General features: G+C 48.1%; 1 protein-coding gene across 2 annotated transcripts in view; it reads right to left on the reverse strand.

The window, feature by feature from the left end:
• Nucleotides 1-25355, reverse strand: part of VPS53 (VPS53 subunit of GARP complex) — a 1098026-nt gene that overhangs the window by 725574 nt on the left and 347097 nt on the right. For both annotated transcript variants that reach the window (XM_078679873.1, XM_078679872.1), the window contains one exon: nt 13415-13530. In XM_078679873.1, the coding sequence (XP_078535999.1) occupies nt 13415-13530 (116 nt within the window). The remainder of the gene's footprint in view (nt 1-13414; nt 13531-25355) is intronic.

The following is a 25355-nucleotide window of genomic DNA, read 5'->3' on the forward strand; positions in this document are numbered from 1 at the left end:
GCAGCTAATAGGGTGGGTGTAATAACTGTGAGATTATAAACAGAGGTACAAAGAAAAGAAGGAGTGGGGCTAACAGTAGGGGCAATGACATCTCAAAGGGCAGAGATGAGTCATAGCTCAGGAGGCACAAGGGGCATGCCTAGGTGGTACTAATGTGAGTGCCCATTCACCCACGTGCCAGAAATGTAAGAGCATCGCTTCCGGATGCAGCAGCATATATAGTTCAGTAGTAGACCATTTTCCAGGCGAGTTTTGAATGGACGGGAATGAGGCACCTTGCTTGTTACAAAAGGGTACCTTGACTAACTCGTATGGGCGAACCAGAGAATGATGAGTCCCCCAATCGGCAGATAGTTCAATCTTCAAACAAAGAGGCCAGTTTGATTTCAACGCTTCGAATATAAAGCGTGCAGTACAAACAGTGCATCGGGTTTGGAGAAGGAGCCATTTCTAGTGTTAGTACTCTTTCAGGAGGGATATATAATTTAGTTTCCATCACACGAGGACAGCTTATCTGCAGATGAAATTACAGGGTCCTGTTCTTGTGTAATATCAGAAGGTCCAAAACAATAATACTTTGGAGATTTAGGCTGAGTATACGGCTTTCGATGTTTTTCATTAGATATGCACTTTGTTGAGTTTAAATATGAAGAAATCCGAAATGTTATAATGGTTGTTGTGTCGGTGGATTCACTTTAATTGTTTTGTTTAGATTTTATATGTCTAATTGTGTATGTTAAATGCAGTCTATGTAATATTTATATAGGAATGTATTCTTTAGAAAGAAAGGATTTTGACTTGAGGTTATCAGGATGTCTGTGATAAAAATAATCCAACAAGAGGGCCCGGACAGAAGAAGTGTCTTCCCAAGAATGTTTACTGGATAGGCTGGATAGGTAATCTTTCCTATTTATCAAATACTGGAAACAACCTCGTAAATTTGAAGTATCACAACATTTCTTGAACTTCATATTCAGGTTGGCCTTGCACTATGATCGGACGTGGTTCTGAATGTAAATAAAGACTTTCAAAAGTGAAGCGTACAGAACAGGATGATTAATCAAAGTCCATGGCAACTTCTGACGAAAGACTAGAACATTAACCCTGGTGAGTGCTGTAGAATGGTCCAAAAATTACTGGTAAAAGATTAACAGAAAGATAAGCAAACGTTATTACCATGAGCAAAAGAAGCACTTTTTTCTCACCCTAACCTTGGAATGGTGTAGACCATCAGAAATCAGTTGTCTGTGTTTCAGTAGCAGCTGGAGCCAAAGGATCAATGTGAATGAAGTAAAGAAGGAAAAATTCTGGGATGAAAACCTTGCATACAGAAAACATACTCGGATGAAAACCTTGCATACAGAAAACATACTGGGATGAAAACCTTGCATACAAAAACATACAGAACAAATGGTGACGCTCTTGTGGCATTATGTGTCACATTGTTGGCAGGAGGGCATAAGCTTGAGTGGTCATTCTTTTGAGCTTACTAAATGCTCTTTCAGCATGGCAATCGCAATGAAAATCTCCTTTCGCGTTTTGCTTGTTTAAAACACAAGTAAAGTCACCAGTTAAATTGCCCTCGATAAATTTCAAGCCCAAGGAAACTTTGAGCTTCTTTGACATCGGCAGGAGAAGGCCATTCAAGGGTGGCTGACACCTTCTTTAGTACAATCCATAAACAAAATGCATTTAACCGAAACCAAAGATATATAATCTTTTATGTCTCAGATTCACATTTGTCAGGCTTGCCAGCCAGTGGATGCTGTTGGAGCTTAGACATCAATAAAGTCACATGCTCTAGATAATCAATAAGGGTTTAGGTGGGACTGACAAAAGATTGGCCATGCTTACATTTGTAGTAGTTGTGGAATCTTATTTCTTGAACAGGGGACCAATATCTTCATGAAGCATATCAACAGTCATGACAAAATCGTTGTGAACTTTTTCTATTAGCTCAGTTGAAGTATAGATTGTGCCTCATTAGCCAAACATTCCAAATAATCATATCATAATTGGAAGAGGTTATTATATCAAAATAAATCACTTTTGTATGGTGTCCGAAAGAGCCTAAAACACAGCAGGGCCACCTGGGTCTATTTGGAGAGTATAGAGAAGGAAGAAAAAGGGAAACCCCTTTTACAGGACGGTTCCCCTCACCCACCATGAGGCGGCCTGCTTCATCATAGGGAAACCTCCTCACATCGCAACCTAGTTGCGATGTGGTCTACAACCCCCTCTCTGACAGGCAGGGGCTCAGGGATGTTTTCAATGTGTTCGAAAATAGGTTTCCTAAAACCAATGATTTGGGTAGGACCTGTAATGGCAACAAATTCTTCTTAACTGGCCCTTAAGTCAATGGCCCTTAAGTCAGTAATTTTGACTACCTCAGGCATCTTCAGATCTCCCTTAAAGAAATGTTCTTAATCATGACCAATAGACATTCCACATGTCCCACTATCAAAATTTAGTAGAGAATCAATTGACACTCTAAACAACTCATGGATAATCCAATATAAGGGAGAGGTCCCACAGCCATTCTTTTCTCGTTCTCAAAGATCAGGTGTTTCCTTAAACTTTGGAGGAAGTATTAGGCAGGCTTGGATCCTGAGTCACCACAATAGAGATACACCATATCAGCCTGGTTATGTTCGCTGGACTTGTAGAGAGCGACTTATCACCAGATAGGGTATCCAGGCACTGGAGTAGGTGGTAGGTGGGGGTCTGTGGGAGTAGTGAGTTAGTTGTCAGCAGGTAGTTAAAGAGCCAGGTCTTCAGCTTCTTGTGGATTTCAAGAAGCGAGGAGGAGGCCCTAATATTTAGACGGTGAGCATTCCATGTTTTGGGTGCAATGTGGGAGAAGGCTAGGCCTCCTGATCTGCTTTTGCGGATCCAGGATGTGTATGCGGGTAAGAGTGAGGCTGAGTGCAGGGGACTAATGGGTTGGTGGAAGTGAAGGCGGATGTTGAGAAATGCAGGTCCCATGTTGTGCAGTGTCCTGTTTACGTGTGTGTGTTTTACAAGTATTCCTTTTCACCCTCTGTCAAAGAAAAATAACTACCCTTATTTGCATACGTTCCTCTTGGGATGAAGTGTACAGGTTATTTGTTGATTTGCAAGGGAAACATATTCTGGATGAACCAAAACAACCATACTCAAAACTTTTCTTTCACTTTCTCTTTCCTGAAACCAATACTATCTTGACACAGCTATATCTACTGGTAGAGAAAATGAATAAGGATGATGACTGTAGACTAACTGATTCTTGATGTTCCTTTCATCCTTGACTAGATAAATAGCTTGGGCACTTCTGCGCCCATGTAGCCTCAGCTGCCAATTGGCAGAATTTAGTTACTAAGGTCAATACATCAATATTACCTTCCTAGATATCTCACATAACCCCCTCAACAGAGTACCCAAATGGGGACATTCTAATATCTTCTTAAAGGCAAGTAGGAAAGAAAGATGCATAACTATCCAAGCAAGAATTTGAGGGGGTGACTAAATGAGTGGCCCACACTAAGGCAGGCCCAGATGATTTAATATCCCACCATAGCTTAGACTTGCAAAAAGTCTGAAGGGCGAAAAGTTCATGGACCTGACTCTCGAGGCAGGAGTGTTCGGCAAACGTGTGTAGTGATGCCCATGTAGCTGCTTGACAGATGCCCAGGATTGGAACTCTTCTATCTAACGCATTTGATGCAGTTGTAGCTCTGGTAGCTTGAGCTCTTAAGCCATCAGGAGGCTGGTTTTTGGCCATTGAGTATCAGCAAATCTTAATGCAAAAAATGGTTCTCTGTTGAATTGCTTTCTTTTTCTTTGCCTCTGCAAATTCAACAAAGAGTTGATCGTCCACCCAAAATTCTTTGGTACGATCACTATAGAACGATACGCTCTTTTTGGACCCAACGGTGAAGTCCCTCCTCTTCTTCAGAAGGATGAGGAAGGGGAAATAAAGGTAGGCAAGGTGATGTTTTGTCAGATGAGAAAAGGTGTAACAACCTTCGGCAAAAAGTATGCACAAGTTTTAAGCACCAGCTTAAACGCTTGCAATTCTCTAATCCGCCTGGCAGAAGCTATCGCCACAACAAAGGCAGTTATGATTATTAGGAGCAGTAGAGGGCAGCTATGCATTGGCTCAAAAGGTGAACACGTGAGGAAAGCAAGAACTAAATAAAAGTCCCATTGGGAAATAATGAAGGGTGTTGGAGGAACCATATGTTGTAAACCTTTAAGAAATCTAGTCACAACAGGTTACAAATGGAGAAGGTTGAACCGGCAACCATAAAGCAAAGCCTTGCTGGATCAAAGAAAGAATGAAAAGAAGAGCTTCCGAGAAGGGTGCTGGCAGAGGATCAACTAATGTGGATATACATCAAGCCACAAACTTGTCCGATTTGCAGACTACATGGCTTTGGTAGAAGAATGCCTAACTGCCAGAATAATATCACATACTTCAGGTGGGATATCAAACACCTGCAACTGTCGCTGCTAAATCTCCACGCATGAAGGTGGAGAATGGACAGGTTTGGATTCAGTACCTAGCCCTGTTGCTGCAACAGAAGATCCTTCCTAATGGGCAACTTGACAGGAGGACAGATGCTCATGCTAAGGTGTTCGGGATACCAGCTGATTCTAGTCTGTCAAGTAGAGTGAGGTTGTCATCTGGTGTGGCGATCAGAGCTGTCTCTGTGCTGTGGTTGGGTCTGAATCCTGATTGGGAGGAGTCTAGTAGGTTGTTTCGCTCCAGGTGTTCAGCGAGTTGGAGGTTGATGACCTTTTCCAGGACTTTGGCGGGGAAGGGGAGCAGGGAGATGGGGTGATAGTTCTGGAGATCGTTGGGGTCCACTTAGGGTTTCATGAGGAGGGGTCTGACCTCAGCGTGCTTCCAGGTGTCAGGAAAATTGGTTGTGGTTAGAGAGGCATTGATGATGGTGGTGAGTTGATGGCTGATCTCGTCTCTTCCAAGGCTGAACAGTTGTGGGGGCAGGGGTTGGTGGGTGCTCCGAGTGGATGGAGTTCATAAGGGTGGTTGTGTTTGGTGCGCAGAGTTGTTTCCATGTGGTGAGCAGGTGGTCAGCAGTGGGGCTTGATTGGCGGTTTAGGAAGGTGGGTATCCAAGTTCTTATAGATGGTTGCTATTTTGTACTGGAGTGGTCGGGGAGGGCGTCGAAGAGTTCTTGTGACGAGGGGATCGAGTTTTCCACAGCTAACAGACATGTTAGAGGAGCAGGGACTCTTGACAAAGGATCCACGACGCCACCCTGACATGTGTGTTTGCAGTACCAAATGGCAGTGGTATTGTACATGAACGCCTTCCCTTTATCAAAGGAAAAAAAGCTTTCAGTGCCATATGGAGCTCCAACAGGTTGATGTGAAGCCCAGACTCCAAAGGAGACCACAGTCCACTGATCTCCACCTCTCACAGATGGCTGCCCCAGGAGTGCAACATCTGTCACCACATTGATCTCTGGGTGGGGAAGAGAGAGGTCTGCTGTTGACCCAGTCACTGTCTGTGAGCCACCACTCCAGGTCGTCTGCAGTGTCCTCCGATACATGGACCAGGTCGGAGACATTTCCCTGATGCTGCGCCCACTGAGTCTTCAAGACACACCGCAGAGTCTGCATATGCTAACAGGCATGTTTTACCAACAGGAGGGGGAGGCGACGTTACCCAGCAACCTCAGAGTCAATCTCACCGAAAACCAGGATAGAGGCTGTAATATCAGAATCACAGCCTGAATATCCAAGACTCACCGTTCTGGAGAATAAGCCAGAAACTGTACTGTGTCCAGAAGAGCTCAGATGAAAGGGATTCTCAAAAAGGCAGTCAGAGATGACTTGGGCACGTTAATACTGGTCAGACCACTATCTACAAATATTCGGTTTACAGACTGTTCCAACTTATGGTAATTGCATTAGTGATCAGATGCGGAGTAGATCGTGGAAAAAAGTCACTATAGCTACCCTTCTACCTCACCCCTGTCTCCCATCCTATAAAGACACTGATAATTTAAATCATGCAGCAGTGACGTTTGAGAAGGCAATTACCCAGGCACTCGATAGGATTGCACCCTAACGAAAGTCAAACTCAAAGCACAAAGCAACTCCTTGGTTTAATGAAGATTAAAAATCTGATAAATTGGCCAGTAGGAAAGCAGAGCAGAAATGGAGGTGGACAAATATATAGAGGATAGGCAGGAGTATAACCTTATTCACAGACATTATCTTGATAATATAAAATCAGCGAAAAAAAAGATATATAAGTGATCGAATTGACAAAGCTGCAAATTCGAACGAAGAACTGTATAAAATATTAAAGGAATTTATCAGTCCTACCTCCTGTCAGTCTGAAAGCCCTGCCTCAACTTAATGAGCCAACAAACTTTCTGCATTCTTTGAGGAAACAATCAATACTATTTATTGCCATTGTTCTACTCCAACCACTGAACACCATGAGACTGTGCCTGTTAGTGATCTAGAACCAGTCTCATATTATTTAAATGAATTTGTGAAACTTACTGAGGAGGAAGTGAGTCTTGCCCTCTTTAAAATAAAATCAGGCTCCCCAACCGACAGTGTCCCACTCCATATCGTGCCTAGCATTGCCTCAGTTTTCCTTAAAAGTCTAACCAACCTTTTCAAGCTTTCTGTAAAGAGTGCTACCTTTCCCATAATCTGGAAGGCAGCTATGGTCAAACCTATCCCGAAAAAAGCATCTATAGATCCCAGAGAACCCAGCAATTATCTACCGGTTGAAACTGAACTCGGACAAAACGGAGGTCCTCATCCTCGGACAATCCCCATCCACCTGGGACGACTCCTGGTGGCCCACTGCGCTGGGCACCGCACCAGCACCCATGGACCATGCACGCAACCTGGGATTCATCCTGGACTCCTCGCTCACGATGACCAAACAAGTCAATGCCATCTCATCCTCCTGCTTCAACACCCTGCGCATGCTCCGAAAGATCTTCCGGTGGATCCCCACAGAAACCAGAAAGACGGTCACGCAGGCCCTCGTCACTAGCCGACTGGACTACGGGAACGCCCTATATGCAGGAACCACAGCCAAACTTCAGGAACGACTTCCCTCGCCACAGCCACATATCGGCCCACCTGAAAAACCTGCACTGGCTCCCCGTTAGCAAGAGGATCATGTTCAGTCTCCTCACCCACGCACACAAAGCACTCCATGACATGGGCCCGAATACCTCAACAACCGCCTCTTGTTCTACTCTCCCACCCGCCAACTCCGCTCCGCCAGCCTCGCCCTCGCAACCGTCCCACGGATCCACAGAGCCACCGCCGGAGGACGATCATTCTCCTACCTAGCCGCCAAGACATGGAACTCCCTCCACGCTCACCTACGACTAATCCAGGACCATCTCACCTTCAGGAAACAACTCAAGACCTGGCTATTCGAGCAGTAGCGACCCCCTCCTCTCCCTCAGCGCCTTGAGACCCTCGCGGGTGAGTAGCGCGCTCTATAAATGTATTGATTGATTGATTGATTGACCAATCTCTCTCCTTCCCTATATTGGAAAGGTTTTAAAGTCCTTCGTCAACAATCAACTTCAGTCTTTTTGGAGAATAATAAATTGCTGGACCTCTCTCAATCAGGGTTTAGGGCTGCCCACCGTACCGAAACCTCACTGATAGAGGTAAAGGACAACATAAGACTGTCCCAGGACAACGGTCATTCAGCTATGCCCGTCCTTCTTGATCTGTCTGCAGCATTCGTTACCATCTCCCACAGTACTCTAATACGCTGACTTTGGGAGAAAGGAATCAGAGTAAATGCCCTAAACTGGTGATGGAGCTATCTAACCAACCCAACATCATTGGTACAAATGGGTACCTTTGTCTCAGAGAGCAGGATAATAGATATAGGGGTCCCCCAGGGATCTATTCTTAGCCCCACTCTTCTTAATTTTTATGTGGCACCTATGGCTAGGGTGATCAGATCCCACGGGTTTGACACAGTGTCGTATGCGGACGACATGCAAATACTGGTCACCCTGGACGCTGATCCATCCAACACAAAACTCAGATTCACAAACTGTATGGTCCATATTAGCTCCTGGATGCAAACTAACCACCTTCAGCTAAACGCAAGCAAAACGGAGATCATCCACTTGGGGAAGGCCAGTGAACACTGGTCTACAGACTGGTGGCCTCAGAATCTTGGCCCCTGTCAGTCTCCTAAACTAGTTGTTCGTAACCTAGGAGTGATGATCGATTACAAACGGTCCATGAAAAACCATGTAGCAGGAATGTGCTATAGATTAATGTGGAGTCTACGCAAGATTTATTTTTCAATGGATATCAGTTGAGTCACGGAAACAGCTTGTGCAAAGCATGATAATAAGTCGGCTCAATTATGGAAATGCTTTCATGGCCTCTATTAATGAAGAGCTTCTCACTAAATGACAGGTGCTACAAAATACTCCTGCCAGACTAATACTAAATCTACCCTCCCGGTCTCCGTTGGCACCAAGCCTCAGAGCCCTCTACTGGCTTCCCATCAGGAACAAATCCATTTTAAGATCATTAGTCTGGTACATAAAACTATTTTTGGGAAGGGGCCTAGATATTTGGCATCAAAATTCAACTGGTACCGGCTCAACAGAACCCTTAGATCAGGAATAAAGTTCCTTCTTACCCCTCTGAGGATACGCACTGCCAAGAACGGCGAGGGATCATTCTCATATCTTGCTCCCACCATATGGAACGCACTTCCCATTCAGTTACGCATGGTCACCGATCCCCGCTCATTCCGAAATAGGCTAAAAACCTGGCTATTCTGATTACCTCTTCTCTTCTGCTGATTCCGAAAAAGGCTAAAAACCTGGCTAGCTGACGTGGGGCCACAAAGAACCCCAATGACTTATTAGTGGCCCTACTGTCTTTGAATTTCTTCAAGGCTTAATCAGTCTCGTCTCCGAAGAGACGTTTTCCTCAAAGGACACATCAATAAGCAAGCCTTGGACATTACCCTGAAAAGCTAGTATTCTTCAATCAAGAGCGACTTCAAAGTGCCACAGAAGAAGCAATTGCTGTACCGTAGCCCAACCCGCATCTGATCGTGAAATTTGTTGCTTTTCACCAGTCAGCAACAGACTGGGAGAGTATTGCCTGAGCTTTCATCTAGGACCACAGGCAGCACTTGCGCAACCGTATCCCACATAGTATGGGAATAACGGCCCAATAAGCCCAATAAGTCCATAGTCTTCACAGATCGCAGTGCCAGACTAGCAGAAGAGAAAATTCTCTTACTGAAACGAGCCAGGATTGATTTAGGAAGTCAAGGCCTGGACAACCAGGCTCTCAGGGGTAGGATGATGGGAGAGGAAGGTTGGGTCGCTGGGAGAGGGTTGATGGCAGCGAGCCAGGAGGGCCTGAACTAGACTTGGACTAGGCCTGAGCAGGACATCAGTGAGGGTTTTATTAAACAGTAGTAAGGGTTCTGATGGGGATACCCCCGTAAAAGCATCTCTATCTAGACATTTGTTTTTACTTGAACTGTGGGCAGTTGCACATCCAGGACATCACCTGCCTTGGGGACCACTATTGCAAAAGAAGCCCCTTCCTCCATAGCCGCTGTGGGAGGAGAGAGGAGGCCAGGGTCTGGTGAGGTGTCCATACCACTGGCATCAGCCAGGTCTTCATACCAGTTATCATCATCTATGGACTCTGCTATACGGTCAATGTAGGTACTGAGATCCTCAGGTCCACTCTATTCATGTTCCTCAGTAAGCCCCTCAGTGAAATAGGGCTAAGTCTCCAATTCAGGCTGTGTGGGCCTGGTCGGCGACGACAATGGGCATCCACAGCACTAGGAAAGGGGCCCCTCGAATGGTCTCTGAAGGAGTTCTCAAAGTCGCTGCTGGGGCCTACCCAGAACTACCATAATTTCCTTAAGTGTCAACGGGCACTTAGGGTGAACCCACAGGCCAAGCCCCAGTCGAAACCCTCCAGAACCCGTGAGACTGAAGGTGTGCTACAGAGGGGTCAATGACCTAAAAATGAGGTCCTTGCACATTAAACTTTCGAAGCTGGGTGGTGGTCGAGTCTGCTTCAAGAAATTCAGAGACGTGCAGAACGGACCAAGTTTCAAATGCCGGTTGCAAAGGGTCTGTCTATGAGCAAGGTAGGGATTTGTAACATGGTTCCCTTACATCGGCCTAAGAATGGGAGCAGAATGCAGAAGTCAAGTCAAGGAAATGCTTATTTAGACCGACGGTCTTTAAATAACACACAAATGACAAATATAATCACATTATAATGTGCAGTCTCAAATTTATAATGTACAATTTAACACGATTAAAATTCATCTACTAAAACCCTAATAAACCCACGACATCTTAGAAATACAGTTATATTTACGCCAACTTCATGACTCCATTATACCGGATTGTTATAAACTACCTAAAAACAAAACTAATCTTGATCACCCATTCAGGGCCTTTTTAACTGCAGTCATAAACCTTCCAATTGCAATTTCCAAATAAAGCATATCAGTAAAAAGTTCTACAGCAAGGGCAGCACCTTTAAACAAACCACTAAAGTGTGCAAAATATCACATTTTGTGCTCAACTCACATGTACAATTTCTTCCGGGTTGGATCATTTCCATTGTTGTCTTGTCATTTGTATAACAAGGGTTAACTCCAATCCTAACTCTTAACAATTCACAACTAAACCAACGATTTAGTACTATAACCATATACGGAAACCATGATTCATTCTGCCAAGAATTTAACATAAATTGCGCCAGATTTTCACCCCCAAACACTAATAATAATAATAACTTCATGGTCAACTCATGGATGGCCTTGGAGTTCGTAGTCTTACACACTGAACAGGACATGGAGTTGTGGTCCCTCTTCAGGCACTACAGACCTAACAAGCGGGGTCCACCACAGAAATCTGTCGATTACAACCTCCAGAAGGTTTGAACCTGGTGGGTTTCTTTGTGGGCAACTCTCTGAAAAAATATGGACTAAACATCAAAAGAAGTCAGTCAAAAAGCAAAGGGAAGAGATTGATCCAGATCAACGCTGATAACGCAGAAAAGAAGGAACTGTGGTCAGCGTGCTGGGTTGGCGCCTATATAAGCACAGAGCACGTCATTTCTGGCAGAGGTGATGCCAACGAGGCCACAAGGAGCGGAATGACACCACCTACCGGCGCACAAGGGGATTGCTAAAAAAATTTTGGGTCCAGTCTGACACCTGGAAATATTCTAAGGTAAGGAATCTGCAGCTAGAAGTCCCTATCAGATGCAAAATACACTGCTACAATTCAAGAATTCCATCACCTCTACCAGATACCCAGAAACTAATGGAGCATTAGAAGGGACTACAGGGATGTCAGTAGACCTAAATACGAAGGTCTGTGTAGGGTCATTGCCAATCACTGTGTATTTTTAAGGTGACGTTATTGCTATTGATCCAGGTCTGCTGAAATATTTAAAGTAAAGACAGATCATGGGAATCATGGGCACTGCAACCTGTCAATGATTGGACACTGTGAAAGTCTCTTGTTTCCTTTTCGATTGCACGAGGAAACCTGCAGTTAGTAGGCACAGGTAAGTTGTCAAGTGTCTTATTAAGAGGGTCCCAATTAAGAGGAAAAGGCCACAAAGGGTAGAAAACCCTCCCTTACAAATACTGGCAGACCTTGACTGACAATTATGAATAAAGATGCCCTAACTAACCCACTAGCACCCAACATCAACGCAAAATAAAACTGAATTTAGCCAAGGCTCCCAAAGCTGATTTATATTTTTAAAAACAGCTTGTGAGGAGCCAGTTATGCTGTAAACAAATTGATTCCTGTAGATCAAATTTGGCCATGGTTGTGATTTGTTATCACATAAACGAAAGCCCACCTCATTCCTCATCAATCCAGGTGCCAGCTGATCTCCTTCAAAGATCTCTGCAGTCTCTTTCTTCTTGGAAATATCCATTGTTGCAGTTCGTCTTTAATGTCTTGCATCCCACACTATATCACAAATTCCATATCCAAAGCCCTGGCCTTTTTGTTAAGCCTCACCTCTCCTACAAACCTGCTGAGGAGAGCTCTTTTACACAGGCTGAACTGAACTGTGTATTGTAATAGCATAGGTGTCTATTTGAATGCGCCGAAAAGCAATAATAATTACGTTTTAGATGCCCTATGTAAAACGAATTAAAGTCCTGATGAACATTGTAAAAATGTAATACCGCAATCTGTCTGATATACTTGATTAAGTGCCTTCCACCATAGGGCTTTACTGAAACACCTTCTATCTGAATCACTCAAAGATCTGAACATCCTCATCTTCCCAGGGGGATCTAATTTAGTTCAATATGTATATAATCTGTTAGTTGCCTCGGATTCCTTTGACAAATGTAAGATTGACTCCCTATATATTCTCACTGAATTAGAAAAGAAAGGATAAAAAGCTTCTAAAGAGAAATTACAGTTTTATATCCACTGTGTTTACTATCACGGTCATACATCTTAGTGGGAAAAAGGTACCTGTCTGCAAACCATATATATGTCATTCATAAGTTGCCTAGATACAGAGTCTCTGGCATGCGCGCTATGGAGGAGGGTAAATTACTGCACCCTTGGATATTGGTATTAATAAACACTGTTAGACCTTTCCAAACTTTTGTAAAGGAAGACATCCTTGAACCATCACATTAATTCCCTGAACTGTCGTATTGGTCCATGGAGGCAGCACAAGTCTTTGTGACTATGAAACAAGCATTATCCTCTATTCCTGGTCTAGGACTGCCGTACTGTAACAAACCCTTCACGCTCTACTGCCAAGAAAAAGAGGGCTTCGGTTCATGGGTGTTGCCGGTACAGGATCATAGAGATCAAAAGAAACCTGTAGGCTACTACCCCTCTTCCATTGATGCAGGCACAGAGAACTTCTGCCACCATTGCACGCTGTGGCAGCAGTTGCCCACCTTGTGGATAAAGTTGGTGCCACCCCCCTGGTAACCTAAGAGCCAGCATTTCTGCGATGAATATTCCAATGGAAAAATCACCTGTTATTCAAGATAACCTATCTGTAAAAAACTGTTCAAAGAAAAGTATTCAAGATTGCTCCCCCCAAAAAATACATTACATCAACTGTTGTTAAGGAAAAACGACAATATTTTATGGAAACTAGGAATAAGTCCTCCCCAAAAATCCACAAGGATCTTTCGGTAAAGATCAAGCACTATTGTTAGAAAGAATATCCTTATTAAAAATATTTTATTCAAGGAATAACTTGCTGTCATAGTGCCAGTTGCCAGCAAATTACAGAATGTATATTTTCTGCTTAAAATGAGAGCAGAGACTCATGTAATGTGAGTGCTATTAAAAGGCTGACCCTTTTCCTCATCATCATAAAATTGCAAAAGACTTACTCCAATGAGTCGACTCCTCCAGCCAACATATGAAGGTGATTCAGTGTTGTGATAGAGGTGGTCAGGTGACGCTTGGCATGATCCAACTGCTTAATATCTCGGGTGATTTCTTTAACCTACGGAGCAAATATGGAACACAATGATACATCACTAACAAAATGGAAGACTGCACACAAAACTACCTTTTACTGGGAACATAAAATTCACCATAAGTGGTCTAAAAAACATATAGAGAAGCGGATACCATGTTTGTTTGAAAGATCACACATACTACAGAAAATGTTTATAGTGCACACTGAGACTTTGTAATTCCCTGCCTGTTACTGTAGCTTTAGATATAACAATAAAAACTCTAGTCCTCAGATGAACAAAGCTAGGATATTACAAATCTAAAGAGATTTGTAAAAAATTAACAACTGATATTATCACATAAAAAAATCTAACAGTGGCAGACTTCACAAGTTCTCCAATTGCTGAACATTCTTGTGAGATTTCCGTCTTTAGCTGAAAAAGTCAGATTTAAAGCAAGCTATCACCAGCTTTTGTCTGAAATCAATGAAGCTAGAACATAAGTGGCCAGCAGTCAACAAGCATGTCTTCAATTGCTGACTGCGTTTAATTCTGGGGTGAAAACATAGGATGAAGGTTTTCAATAAAGTCAGAGATTCACAATTTATTATTTATTTATTTATTTTATTGTTTTCTAGAGTGGGAACTTGACCCCGTAGGACATCAGAGCGCTTCACAGTAAAGCTGTATATACTTAATTTCTATAGTACCTTTACCTCGAAAGCATTTGACAACTTATAACCAATTAAAAACCGTAACAGTAGCACAAGCAGAAACTACTGTTTCTTACAGATATATCGTTACCGATGCTAAGTAACTTATGCATCTGAAAGAAACAGGTAAATGTTAGATTCCTTACCTTAGAATAGATACCCCAGCAATACCAACCCCAGTGGTGGGTCTGCGAACCAAAATCACACCAAAAAGTCCTGGAGAACGGAACGGCCGAAAAATCCATCTCTCCGGATTTGGCTATCCAGGCAGTAGTGTCTAGCAAACTTGTGCAGCGAGGCCCACGTAGCTGCCTTGCAGATGTCCTGCAAGGGGACTCCCCGACCCAGGGCAGTAGTAGCCTCCATGGCCCGAGTGGAATGGGCACGCAGCCCAACAGGAGGCTCCTTTTTTGCCAAGAAATAACAAACCTTGATACACAAGACGACCCACCGAGAGATGGTCTGCTTGTACACCGCCCGTGCCTTCTTTGCGCCCACGTAACCAACAAAGAGCTGGTTGTCCACCCGGAACTGGCATGTGCAGTCCAGATAGAATGAGAGCGTAAGTTTTGGGTCCAGACGGTGGAGCCTCTCTTCCTCCTACGAGGGATGCGGAGGCGGATAGAAGGTGGGAAGGTGATGGACTGCCCGATATGAAAGGCTGTGACCACCTTGGGCAAGAAAGAAGGATGAGTCCTTAGAACAATCTTGTCCGGATGGACAGAGAGGAAAGGAGGTTTAGAAGATAGAGCCTGGAGCTCACTCACTCTCCTGGCAGAGGTGATGGCAACCAGGAATGCAGTCTTAAGAGTCAGAAGACGAAGAGGACAGTTATGAAGTGGCTCAAAGGGAGCGCACATCAGGTACGTTAGAACAAGATTCAAGTCCCACTGAGGTATCACGAAGGGAACAGGAGGGAACATGTGCGTGATGCCTTTCAAGAATCTATTTACAACAGGGGACATGAAAAGGGAAGGCTGATCAGGACGCCTTAAGAAGGCTGAAATGGCCGAGAGGTAGCCCTTAAGAGTGCCCAGAGCAGAGCCCTGCAGGGCAAGAGAAAGAAGGAAGAGGAGAACCTCTGAAAGGGGGGCAGGGAGCGGATCCACAGCCTTTGCTGTGCACCATGCCACAAATTTGTTCCACCAGCAGGCGTATACCGTTTTTGTGGAGGGACGCCTGGCTGCCAGAATCACATCGCAAACCTCAGGAGGCAAGTCAAATGGCCTCAACTGCTGCCGCTCAATCTCCACGCATGTAGGTGGAGGACCGTCCCCTGCTGTTGCGCCAGAAGGTCCTACTGAAGAGGCAGACGAATCGGAGGATCGACTGCCATGCTGAGTAGCTCGGGATACCAGTATCTTTGTGCCCAGTCCAGAGCACAAAGGATGACTTGGGCCCGGTCTCGCCTGATCTTCTTCAGCACTCTGGGCAGAAGTGGTATAGGCGGAAAGGCGTACAACAGACCGCAGCTCCACTCGCGACAAAAGCGTCGCCGAGCGAGTGCCGCCTTGGAAATTCCAACGCGCAGAACTGATGACATTGCGCGTTCTCTTCGGTGGCGAATAGATCTAACAAGGCTCTCCCCACTGCCGAAGGAGACCTTGCGCCACGTCCGAGTTCAGACGCCATTCGTGATCCATCATGCACAGGCGGCTGAGTTCGTCCGCCCTGGCGTTCAGGGAACCTGCCAGGTGTTGAACCACCAGGGTAACGCCCTGGTGTTCCAGCCATGTCTAGAGGCGCAGAGCCTCCTGACAGAGGGTCCACGACCCCACCCGCCCTGTTTGTTGCAGTACCACATTGCGGTGGTGTTGTCCGTGAACACCTGCACTACACATCCCCGGACAGAGGGAAGGAAGGCTTTCAGTGCAAGCCGGATCACCCGCAGCTCCAGAAGGTTGATGTGGAGTCGGGACTCAGCCGGAGACCAGAGGCCTTGATCTCCCTCTCTCCCATGTGGCCCCCCCCATCCCAGGAGGGACGCATCTGTCACCACTACGTGCTCCGGTTAGGGAAGGGAGAAAGATCTGCCATTGATCCAATCGCAGCTCGTGAGCCACCACTGCAGCTGGCTCACAGTGCCCTCCGAGATCAGGGCGGGGTCGGACAGGTTGCCCTGATGCTGTGCCCACTGAAACTTCAGGTCTCACTGCAGAGCCCGCATCAGCCACCTGGCGTGATGCACCAGAAGGATGCAGGAGGCCATCAGCCCCAGGAGCCGCAGCGTCAACCTGACCGAGACTCGGGATAAAGACTGAAAGATCGGAATCAGAGTCTGAATATCCCAAACCCGCTGTTCAGGCGGATAAACCCAAAACTGCGCTCAGTCCAGAATCGCTCCGATAAAAAGGAGCTTCTGAGAGGGGCACAGGTGTGACTTCAGCACATTGATGGAGAACCCCAGCGAGTGCAGGAGGTCGGCTGTAGTCTGGAGGTGTGTGACGACTGTTTGGGGCGAGCCGCCCGCCTTCAACAACCAATCGTCGAGATAGTGGAAGACTGAAACCCCTAACCTGCGCAGATGAGCTGCGACCACTGCCATCACCTTCGTGAACACCCGTGGGGCGCTGGTAAGGCCAAAGGGGAGCACAGTAAACTGAAAGTGCTTATAGCCTACTGTAAACCGCAGGTAACGCTGGTGGGCCGGCAGGACGGGGATGTGGAAATACGCATCCTGCAAGTCCAACGCTACCATCCAGTCTTCTGGGTCCAGGGCAGCTAGGACCTGAGCCAAAGTCAGCATCTTGAACTTCTCCTTCTGGAGGAAGCCGTTGACGCTCCGTAGGTCCTTTCTTGGGTACCAGAAAGTAGTGGGAATAGCAACCACGTCCTACTTCTGGCCCAGGAATGCGCTCGATGGCCCCCTTGGCCAAGAGGGCCATAACTTCCTCCTGCAAAAGTTGCAAGTGATCCCGCGGTGTTAGACCTGGCACCTTGGCGTGAGTTTCCCTTCCACTTTTTGCTGTTGTGCCTCAAATGTTTTGCTGGTGTCTGCTACTCAGGGCACTGCGCCACGGCCAACCCGTGCCGCAGTGCAAGTGCTCCCTACTGTAAAGTGTACATGTGATTGATGTCCATGATTGGGTCATTGGATTTACTGTTAGTCCCTAGTAAAGTGCACCAGGAGTGCCAGGGCTTGTGAATGCCAACACTGCTAGTGGGCCTGCAGCGCTGGTTGCGCCACCCACAGAAGCAGCCTTAAAATGTGTCTAGGGTCTGCCATTGCAGAACCTGCGTGCAGTCTGGTACTGTCATGCTGGCTGGGCACGTGCACACACTTGCCAGCCCCTAAACCTTCCCTTAACTTCATGTTAGTCACCCCTATGGTAGGCCTGAGGGCAGGGTGCATTGTAAGTGTAAGGTAGAACATGCCCTGATGTGTGTGGCATGTTCTAATAGTGAATTACTGCCAAATTCGTTTTTCACTATTGTAAGGCTACCAGTTCCCTTCTAGGCCAGTTGGGCTGCTGGAATTATTACACTCTATAATCCCAGCAGGCTCAGGGAACATGGTAGAAATTCATGTTTAGTATGCCTGAACTCAGAATAATAAAATACTTCTTTTAGTAAAGTTTATTTTAATATCCTGGGTTTGCAAATGCTACTTTTAGAAAGTTAGCATTTGCTGGCCTAACCATTTCAGCCCGCCTCTGCTTGGATGTGGATCTGACTGTCTGGTGTGTATGAGTGACAGGGCTGGGAGTTGACAGGTAGTGAATAGCCAGATGACACCTTAGTGGGTGGTGGGAGTTTCCCCTGAATGATGCATCAGGCTGTGCTCTGCCACCACAATTCTGGCTCCGCCCTCCTGGGGAGCGACTGATGACTCAGCCTGCACCTGGCCCAGGAAGGACCGAAGCTTGTCAACAAAGTGCTCAAGCTGCCTCTGTCTTCACAATGCCGGCTCCGCCCCCCTGGGGAGCGGCTGATGTGCCTGCCCTCACACTGCATGCAGAAGCCAGAAGTACCCACAACAAGTGCTCAGAGACTGGAGCAGTTATGCAGAGGCCCCCCTGGCTTGCTAGAACAAAAGAAACTGGGTATAAAAGAAGGAGCCCTGCTCCTTGTAAATTAGATCCTGTTTGTGCTACAGAAGAAACTCTGCCCGAAGAGAAGGACCTGGAAGGACTACAAGGAGGAGTACTGACTCTGGCCTGTGTCTGGTGCCTTGCTGCCAAAGGAGAGGAAGAGAAAAGACTACAAGAGACTTTTGCTTTTATTTGAACTTTGTGCCAAACTCTGCTGAGAGATCTCCAAGGGCTTGCCTGTGAACTTGCCCCCTGACCAGCGCCCCAGGAACAGTGGGCGCTACCCCTCTGAAGAAAAGCTGCTGCTGGCGTGTGCTGTGTGTCTCTACAGCGCCAAGGAAAAGAGAGTTGAGAGCGCTGTGCCTTCCGCCACACTCTCTGACAATTTGTGCAGCTGTGGCCCTTCCCCGACCACCGTGACTGAGGCCTGTTCGTGTGCCAGCCGCAAAGTAAGGACCAGCCCCACGCTGGTTCGAGCGCCGTGACTGTCCGCGCTGAGCCGCCCTTGCAAAGGAAAGGGAGGACCTGCCCGGTCTGAGCATCGCCGCCTGTGTGACCCCCGAGGTACAGGCTGCTCCGCAAAGACCGGCACTGCCAAGATTGTGCCCCTCGTGACTTGGGCGCTGAGACCCCCTTGGCCCCCGCAGCTGGAAGTGACTCGCTGCTGAGCCGTGCCTGAATTGTGCCCCGCGCTCCGTGGAGTGCACCCCCCTCAGCCCCGCCTGCCTGCAGCTTCCCCCTTCAGTGTGAGCGAACCTGACCCCGGAGAATCCGGCCCTGCATCTGCACCGTCATCCCGGGTGCCCTGTGACCTGCGCTGAGACTCGCAGGCCGCCGCACCCTCCAGGAAGACAACGCGACGTGGGACAGCTCCACGGACAGCCGTCCGCTCCAAGATCTGCGAGAAATCCAAGGTACTGTGTTCTTTGCCCTTGCGGTGCGAGCGTCCTACGACCTGAGCTCGCACCGCGCTGCCTGTTTCCCAGCGCGAGCCGCCTCTGAAACCGAGGCTCGCACTGCTCCTGGTCCGCGAGCTTTGGCCGGCCGGGCCCGATCTCCTCTCTGAAGCGAGCGGAGACAGCGGAACGCGCATTTAGGCGCTACAAAACACTGAACCTTGTTCAAAACCAGGGCAGAAGGCCCACAAGACTGCATTTATTCAAGAACTGTGCCTTTTTATAAAGAGTAACTGGAACCTGCATTTAAAGTGAACCAAGACTGTATTTACAAGCCTGCTTGAAATTTATATAAAGAGAATATATTTTTACGAATACAGTTTGGTGTCATTGTGTGGTGGGTTGGTTGTGATGGTGTGATACTGCAAATGTTTAACCCTACATGCCCCAGAGATTAGCCTAAGACTGCTTAAGCCACACTACCTAGAGGGTAAGCAGAGGTTGTCTTGAAGGTAACCCTCAGCCCTGACGGGGAAGAGAGAGGCCCTGCTTGTCGCCAGTGCTGCACTGCGCCAACCAGAGACTCCCCCTTCCTACATTGGACGCAGCGGTGAGGATTCGCGAATTTACATTTGCAGTGTTTTACCTTAGCTGCTGACCATTGCATAGTGATTACAGTCCAGTAACTTAGCCACAGACTTTTTGGTTCTTAATTTTGCTAAAGAAGAAGATCCCTAGTGTTGCAAGCATGCCTGGCACAAACAGCATTGATGGAGGAGAGTCTATAGCCTCTGGTGCGCAGGAGCTAGAATGGGATGCATCAAAGCTGGATGACTACACAAAGAAGCAACTGAGTTTTTTTTGCAGGAAACTCAAGGTTCCACACGCAGGGTGCAAGAACAAACCCGAGTTCTACAAAGCCCTGAAGGCCTGGATGGAATCTAGGAAGGCACCTGAGGATCAGGGTGCACCTGTGGATCCTGTGAATCTGGAAAAACCAGACAGCGTCATTAGCTTTGGCAGAGGCCTGTCGCCAGAGGAGCTGGCAGACAGACAGGCAACCAGGGATCATGAGATAAAGCTGGCAGAATTGAATTTAAAGGGCCAAATGGAGCTTGAAAGCAAAAGAATGGCTCTGGAAGAGCGAAAACTCCAATTGGAGTATGACGTGAAAATGAGGGAGATGAGTCTAAAAGAGAAAACCTTGGATCATCCTCCCTCTGGTGGCAGCGCAACGCCGGTGCAGGTAGAGTCTAGAGTGCACATCCCCAAAGATGTAGTGAAAGAGTTCTTTAAGGGGGATGACATAGGACAGTGGTTTAGGGCATATGAGGTAGCCATGTTTTCCCACCGGGTCCCTGAGAAGGATTGGGGAGCGGGGTTATGGGGAAGGTTCCTTAGCGAAGGGCGGGACACCCTGCTAGATTTGCCCACTGAAGACCAGAGATCCTATCCCCATATGAAAGAAGCTTTAATGACCAGGTATGGGCTTACCCCTGAAATGTATAGACAGAAGTTTAGGGGGTGTAATAAGCGGCCTGGGAATTCATATGTGGAGTTTGTGACTTTTTTTTGCAGAGCACTGGATGGTTGGGTGAAGGGTAACAAAGTGAATGATTTTCAGGGTCTCTTTGATTTAATTGCATGGGAGCACTTGTCTGAACAATGTTTTCCTGAGTTACGCCAGCACCTGATTGATAGCAAGCTGTCCAACCCGAGGAAGCTTGCTGAGGAGGCGGACCGCTGGCTCAGCACCAGGGTCCACAAGGGTCCAGTGGGAGACTCCGCCAAGGGTGGGCAGGGTCCCCAGCAGAAGAGTGGGGGGGACAAGGGAAAACAGAAAGGGTTCCAAAAAGGCCCCCAAAGTAATCCCCAAGGGGACCAGCAGAAAGGTTCTCAGCCTCCCCCACCCCCAAAGCAGAATGGGGCCCCGACAGGTAGACCTGTTCCAAAGGGGCCCTTCAATTGTTACAAATGTGGTGACCCGGGGCACATAGCCAGTGACCCCAAGTGTCGCCTGTTTGGAAAACCAGCACCCACTGGTGCTCCGCCCCGACAAGTGACCAGTGTTCACTTAGGAGAAGAAGTGATGGTCCCGGGGGGTGGAGATCCTGTTCAGATGACCCTAGTCTCCCTAGGAGACAGTGAGATGGTCCCTACAAACTACCTGCCCTCTAACACTAAAAAATATGGGCAGGTGGTTACCATCAATGGTAGGAAAGCTGAGGCTCTTAGAGACACAGGAGCCAGTGTGACTGCAGTGAGGCATCACCTGGTGTCTCAAGAGCAGGTTGTACCCCATGCCTATTGTAGGGTTGTCAATGCTGACAACTCAGAGAGCCAATGTCCAATGGCTCAAGTTCCCTTCGAGTGGGGGGGGGGGGGTCTCTGGTACTCTGCAGGTCTGTGTGAGGAAAGCCATGCCTGTTGACTGTTTGCTAGGGAACGACTTGGAGGACTCCCCTTGGGAAAAGGTGGAGAAAACGACTCACCTGAAGATGGTGGGTCTACCTGACTGGGCGTGCGTGACCACCCGGTCAATGGCAGCCAGTAGGGGTGATCAAGAGGTCCTGGGGCCTGACGGAGAGGCCCAGGAACCGACCTTAGGGAGAAGGCGCAGGGTGCGCGGGAAACCGGCCCCTGAAGTTCCCACGGTCCAGGAGGAAGCAGACCTTGAGGGGGATGCCCTGGAGCCTACTGGGGAACAGATTGCCGAACTGGGGGACCTGCCTGAGCTGACCCATTGGCAGCAAGAAGGAGGCCCCTCCAGGGAGGAATTCTGCAGGGAGCAGAAAGAATGCCCTTCTCTCGTGGGTATGCGGCAGCAGGCTGCAGACCAGGCCAATAGTGTTCAGGCCAAAACACATTATGTGTACTGGGAGAATGACCTCCTGTATTCAGAGCCTAAGGCTGCTGAACCTGGGTCAGCCCGTGTGCTGGTGGTACCCCAGAAGTTCAGAGCCTTCCTACTGGGACTGGCTCATGATGTGCCTTTAGCAGGACATTTGGGGATGGACAAGACCTATGACAGGCTTGTCACCCACTTCTACTGGCCCCAAATGCACAAGAGCTCAGATGCTCATTGTAGGACCTGTCCAACTTGCCAGGCAAGTGGGAAGAGCGGAGGGAAGAACAAGGCTCCCCTCCAACCCTTCCCTGTGGTCAGTACTCCATTCCAACGAGTGGGTATTGACATTGTTGGGCCTCTGGACCCCAAGACAGCCATGGGCAACAGGTTCATCCTGGTCTTGGTGGACCATGCCACCCGGTACCCTGAAGCCATCCCTCTGAGGACAGTGACGGCCCCCGTGGTGGGGCGTGCACTGATGGGAATTTTCTCCAGAGTGGGATTCCCTCTAGAGGTGGTGAGCGACAGGGGGACCAACTTTATATCCAAGTATATGAAGTCCCTTTGGCAAGAGTGTGGTGTAACCTACAAGTTCACCACACCTTACCATCCCCAAGGAAATGGGTTGGTTGAAAGATTCAACCGAACCCTGAAGGGCATGATCATGGGCCTGGAAGGTCCAATGAGGCGTAAGTGGGACGTCCTCTTACCATGCCTGCTCTTTGCCTACCGCGAGGTGCCACAGAAGTCCCTAGGGTTCAGCCCCTTTGAACTGCTGTATGGTCACCCCGTGAGAGGACCACTGAGTTTGGTAAAGGAAGGCTGGGAGCAATCTCCCAGGAAACCTCCCCAGAATGTATATAGCTACATGCTGGCCTTCAGAAACCAAACCAGGCGCTTCAGACAACTTGCTGAGGCAAATCTGGAAGCTAGCCAGGAGGAGATGAAGCGGTGGTACGACCAGAATGCCACTCTGGTAGAGCTTCAGCCTGGACAGGAGGTGTATGTCTTGGCCCCAGTGGAACCCTGTGCACTTCAGGATAAGTGGACAGGCCCATTTGAGGTTGTGGAGCGCAAGAGCTCAGTGACATACTTGGTGGACATGCAGACGCCCAGGAACCCTTTACGGGTCCTCCATGTTAACCGCCTCAAGCCCCACTTGAAAAGGTCCGAAGTGGGCATGCTGTTGGCCACTGATGATGGAATGGAAGAGGAGTCTGAGCCTCTTCCTGACCTCTTAGTGGCCTGTGAGAAAGATGGGTCAGTGGATGGAGTTAACCTCTCACCCACCCTGACCCCTGAGCAACAGGAAGACTGCCGCCAATTGCTGGGGCAGTTTCCAGATCTGTTCTCCCTGGTTCCTAGTGTCACAGATTGGTGAGTCCATGATGTGGACACAGGAGACAGCTTACCTGTGAAGCATAAGGCTTACAGAGTGACTGACAGGGTCAGGGCCTGCATCAAGGAGGAGGTCTCCAAGATGCTCGCTCTTAGGGTGGTTGAGTCTTCCAGCAGTCCTTGGTCCAGCCCCGTGGTCTTGGTCCCAAAGGCTGCTGCGCCGGGAGCCACACCTGAACTCCGGTTCTGTGTGGACTACAGAGGACTCAATTCAGTCACCAAGACTGACGCGCACCCTATCCCCAGAGCTGATGAGCTCATTGATCGGCTAGGGGCTGCCCGGTTCCTCAGCACGTTTGATTTAACGTCTGGGTACTGGCAGATCGCCTTGACCGATGGGGCAAAGGAGAGGTCCGCATTCTCCACACCAGATGGGCATTTCCAGTTTCGGGTTATGCCATTTGGGATGAAGAATGCCCCTGCCACCTTTCAGAGGTTGGTCAACCAGGTGTTGGTTGGGCTGGATGAGTTCAGTGCCGCCTACCTGGATGACATCGCAGTGTTCAGTGGCACCTGGCCAGAACACCTACAACACCTCTGGGAAGTGTTGATGGCGCTGCGCAAGGCAGGCCTCACAATCAAGGCAAGCAAGTGCCAGATTGGGCAGGGTTCAGTGGTGTACTTGGGACACCAAGTGGGGAGTGGCAAGGTGGCACCCTTGCAACCCAAAATTGAGACCATCCTGGCTTGGGAACCCCCCAAGACCCAGACTGCAGTGAGAGCCTTCCTGGGGCTCACTGGGTATTACAGGAGGTTTGTCAAGGGCTATGGCACTATTGTGACCCCCTTGACAGAGCTGACTTCTAAGAAGCAGCCCAGGAATGTGATTTGGACTGACACCGGTCAGAAGGCTTTTGACACCCTGAAGACTGCCATGTGCACGGCGCCCGTGCTCCTGGCTCCTGATTTCTCCAAGGAATTCATAGTGCAAACAGACGCTTCAGAGCATGGTGTAGGGGCTGTTCTCTCACAGATGACTGAGGAGGGCTGGGACCAACCCGTAGCCTTCATCAGTAGGAGGTTACTTCCACGGGAAAGTAGGTGGAGTGCAATAGAGCGAGAAGCATTTGCTGTGGTCTGGGCGCTGAAGAAGCTAAGACCCTACTTGTTTGGGTCTCACTTCCGGGTTCAGACAGACCACAGGACCCTCAGATGGTTGATGCAAATGAGGGGTGAGAACCCAAAACTGTTGAGGTGGTCCATCTCCCTACAGGGTATGGACTTCACGGTGGAACACCGCCCTGGCACAGATCACGCCAATGCTGATGGTCTGTCCAGATTTTTCCGCCTTAGTGATGTGGAACTCCCTGGGGAAGGGTAGTTCCCCCCACATTTCAGCTGGAGGGGACACGTGTTAGACCTGGCACCTTGGCGTGAGTTTCCCTTCCACTTTTTGCTGTTGTGCCTCAAATGTTTTGCTGGTGTCTGCTACTCAGGGCACTGCGCCACGGCCAACCCGTGCCGCAGTGCAAGTGCTCCCTACTGTAAAGTGTACATGTGATTGATGTCCATGATTGGTTCATTGGATTTACTGTTAGTCCCTAGTAAAGTGCACCAGGAGTGCCAGGGCTTGTGAATACCAACACTGCTAGTGGGCCTGCAGCGCTGGTTGCGCCACCCACAGAAGCAGCCTTAAAATGTGTCTAGGGTCTGCCATTGCAGAACCTGCGTGCAGTCTGGTACTGTCATGCTGGCTGGGCACGTGCACACACTTGCCAGCCCCTAAACCTTCCCTTAACTTCATGTTAGTCACCCCTATGGTAGGCCTGAGGGCAGGGTGCATTGTAAGTGTAAGGTAGAACATGCCCTGATGTGTGTGGCATGTTCTAATAGTGAATTACTGCCAAATTCGTTTTTCACTATTGTAAGGCTACCAGTTCCCTTCTAGGCCAGTTGGGCTGCTGGAATTATTACACTCTATAATCCCAGCAGGCTCAGGGAACATGGTAGAAATTCATGTTTAGTATGCCTGAACTCAGAATAATA

This window comes from Lissotriton helveticus, chromosome 3_1 (assembly GCF_964261635.1).
Source record: "Lissotriton helveticus chromosome 3_1, aLisHel1.1, whole genome shotgun sequence".
Taxonomy (NCBI): domain Eukaryota; kingdom Metazoa; phylum Chordata; class Amphibia; order Caudata; family Salamandridae; genus Lissotriton; species Lissotriton helveticus.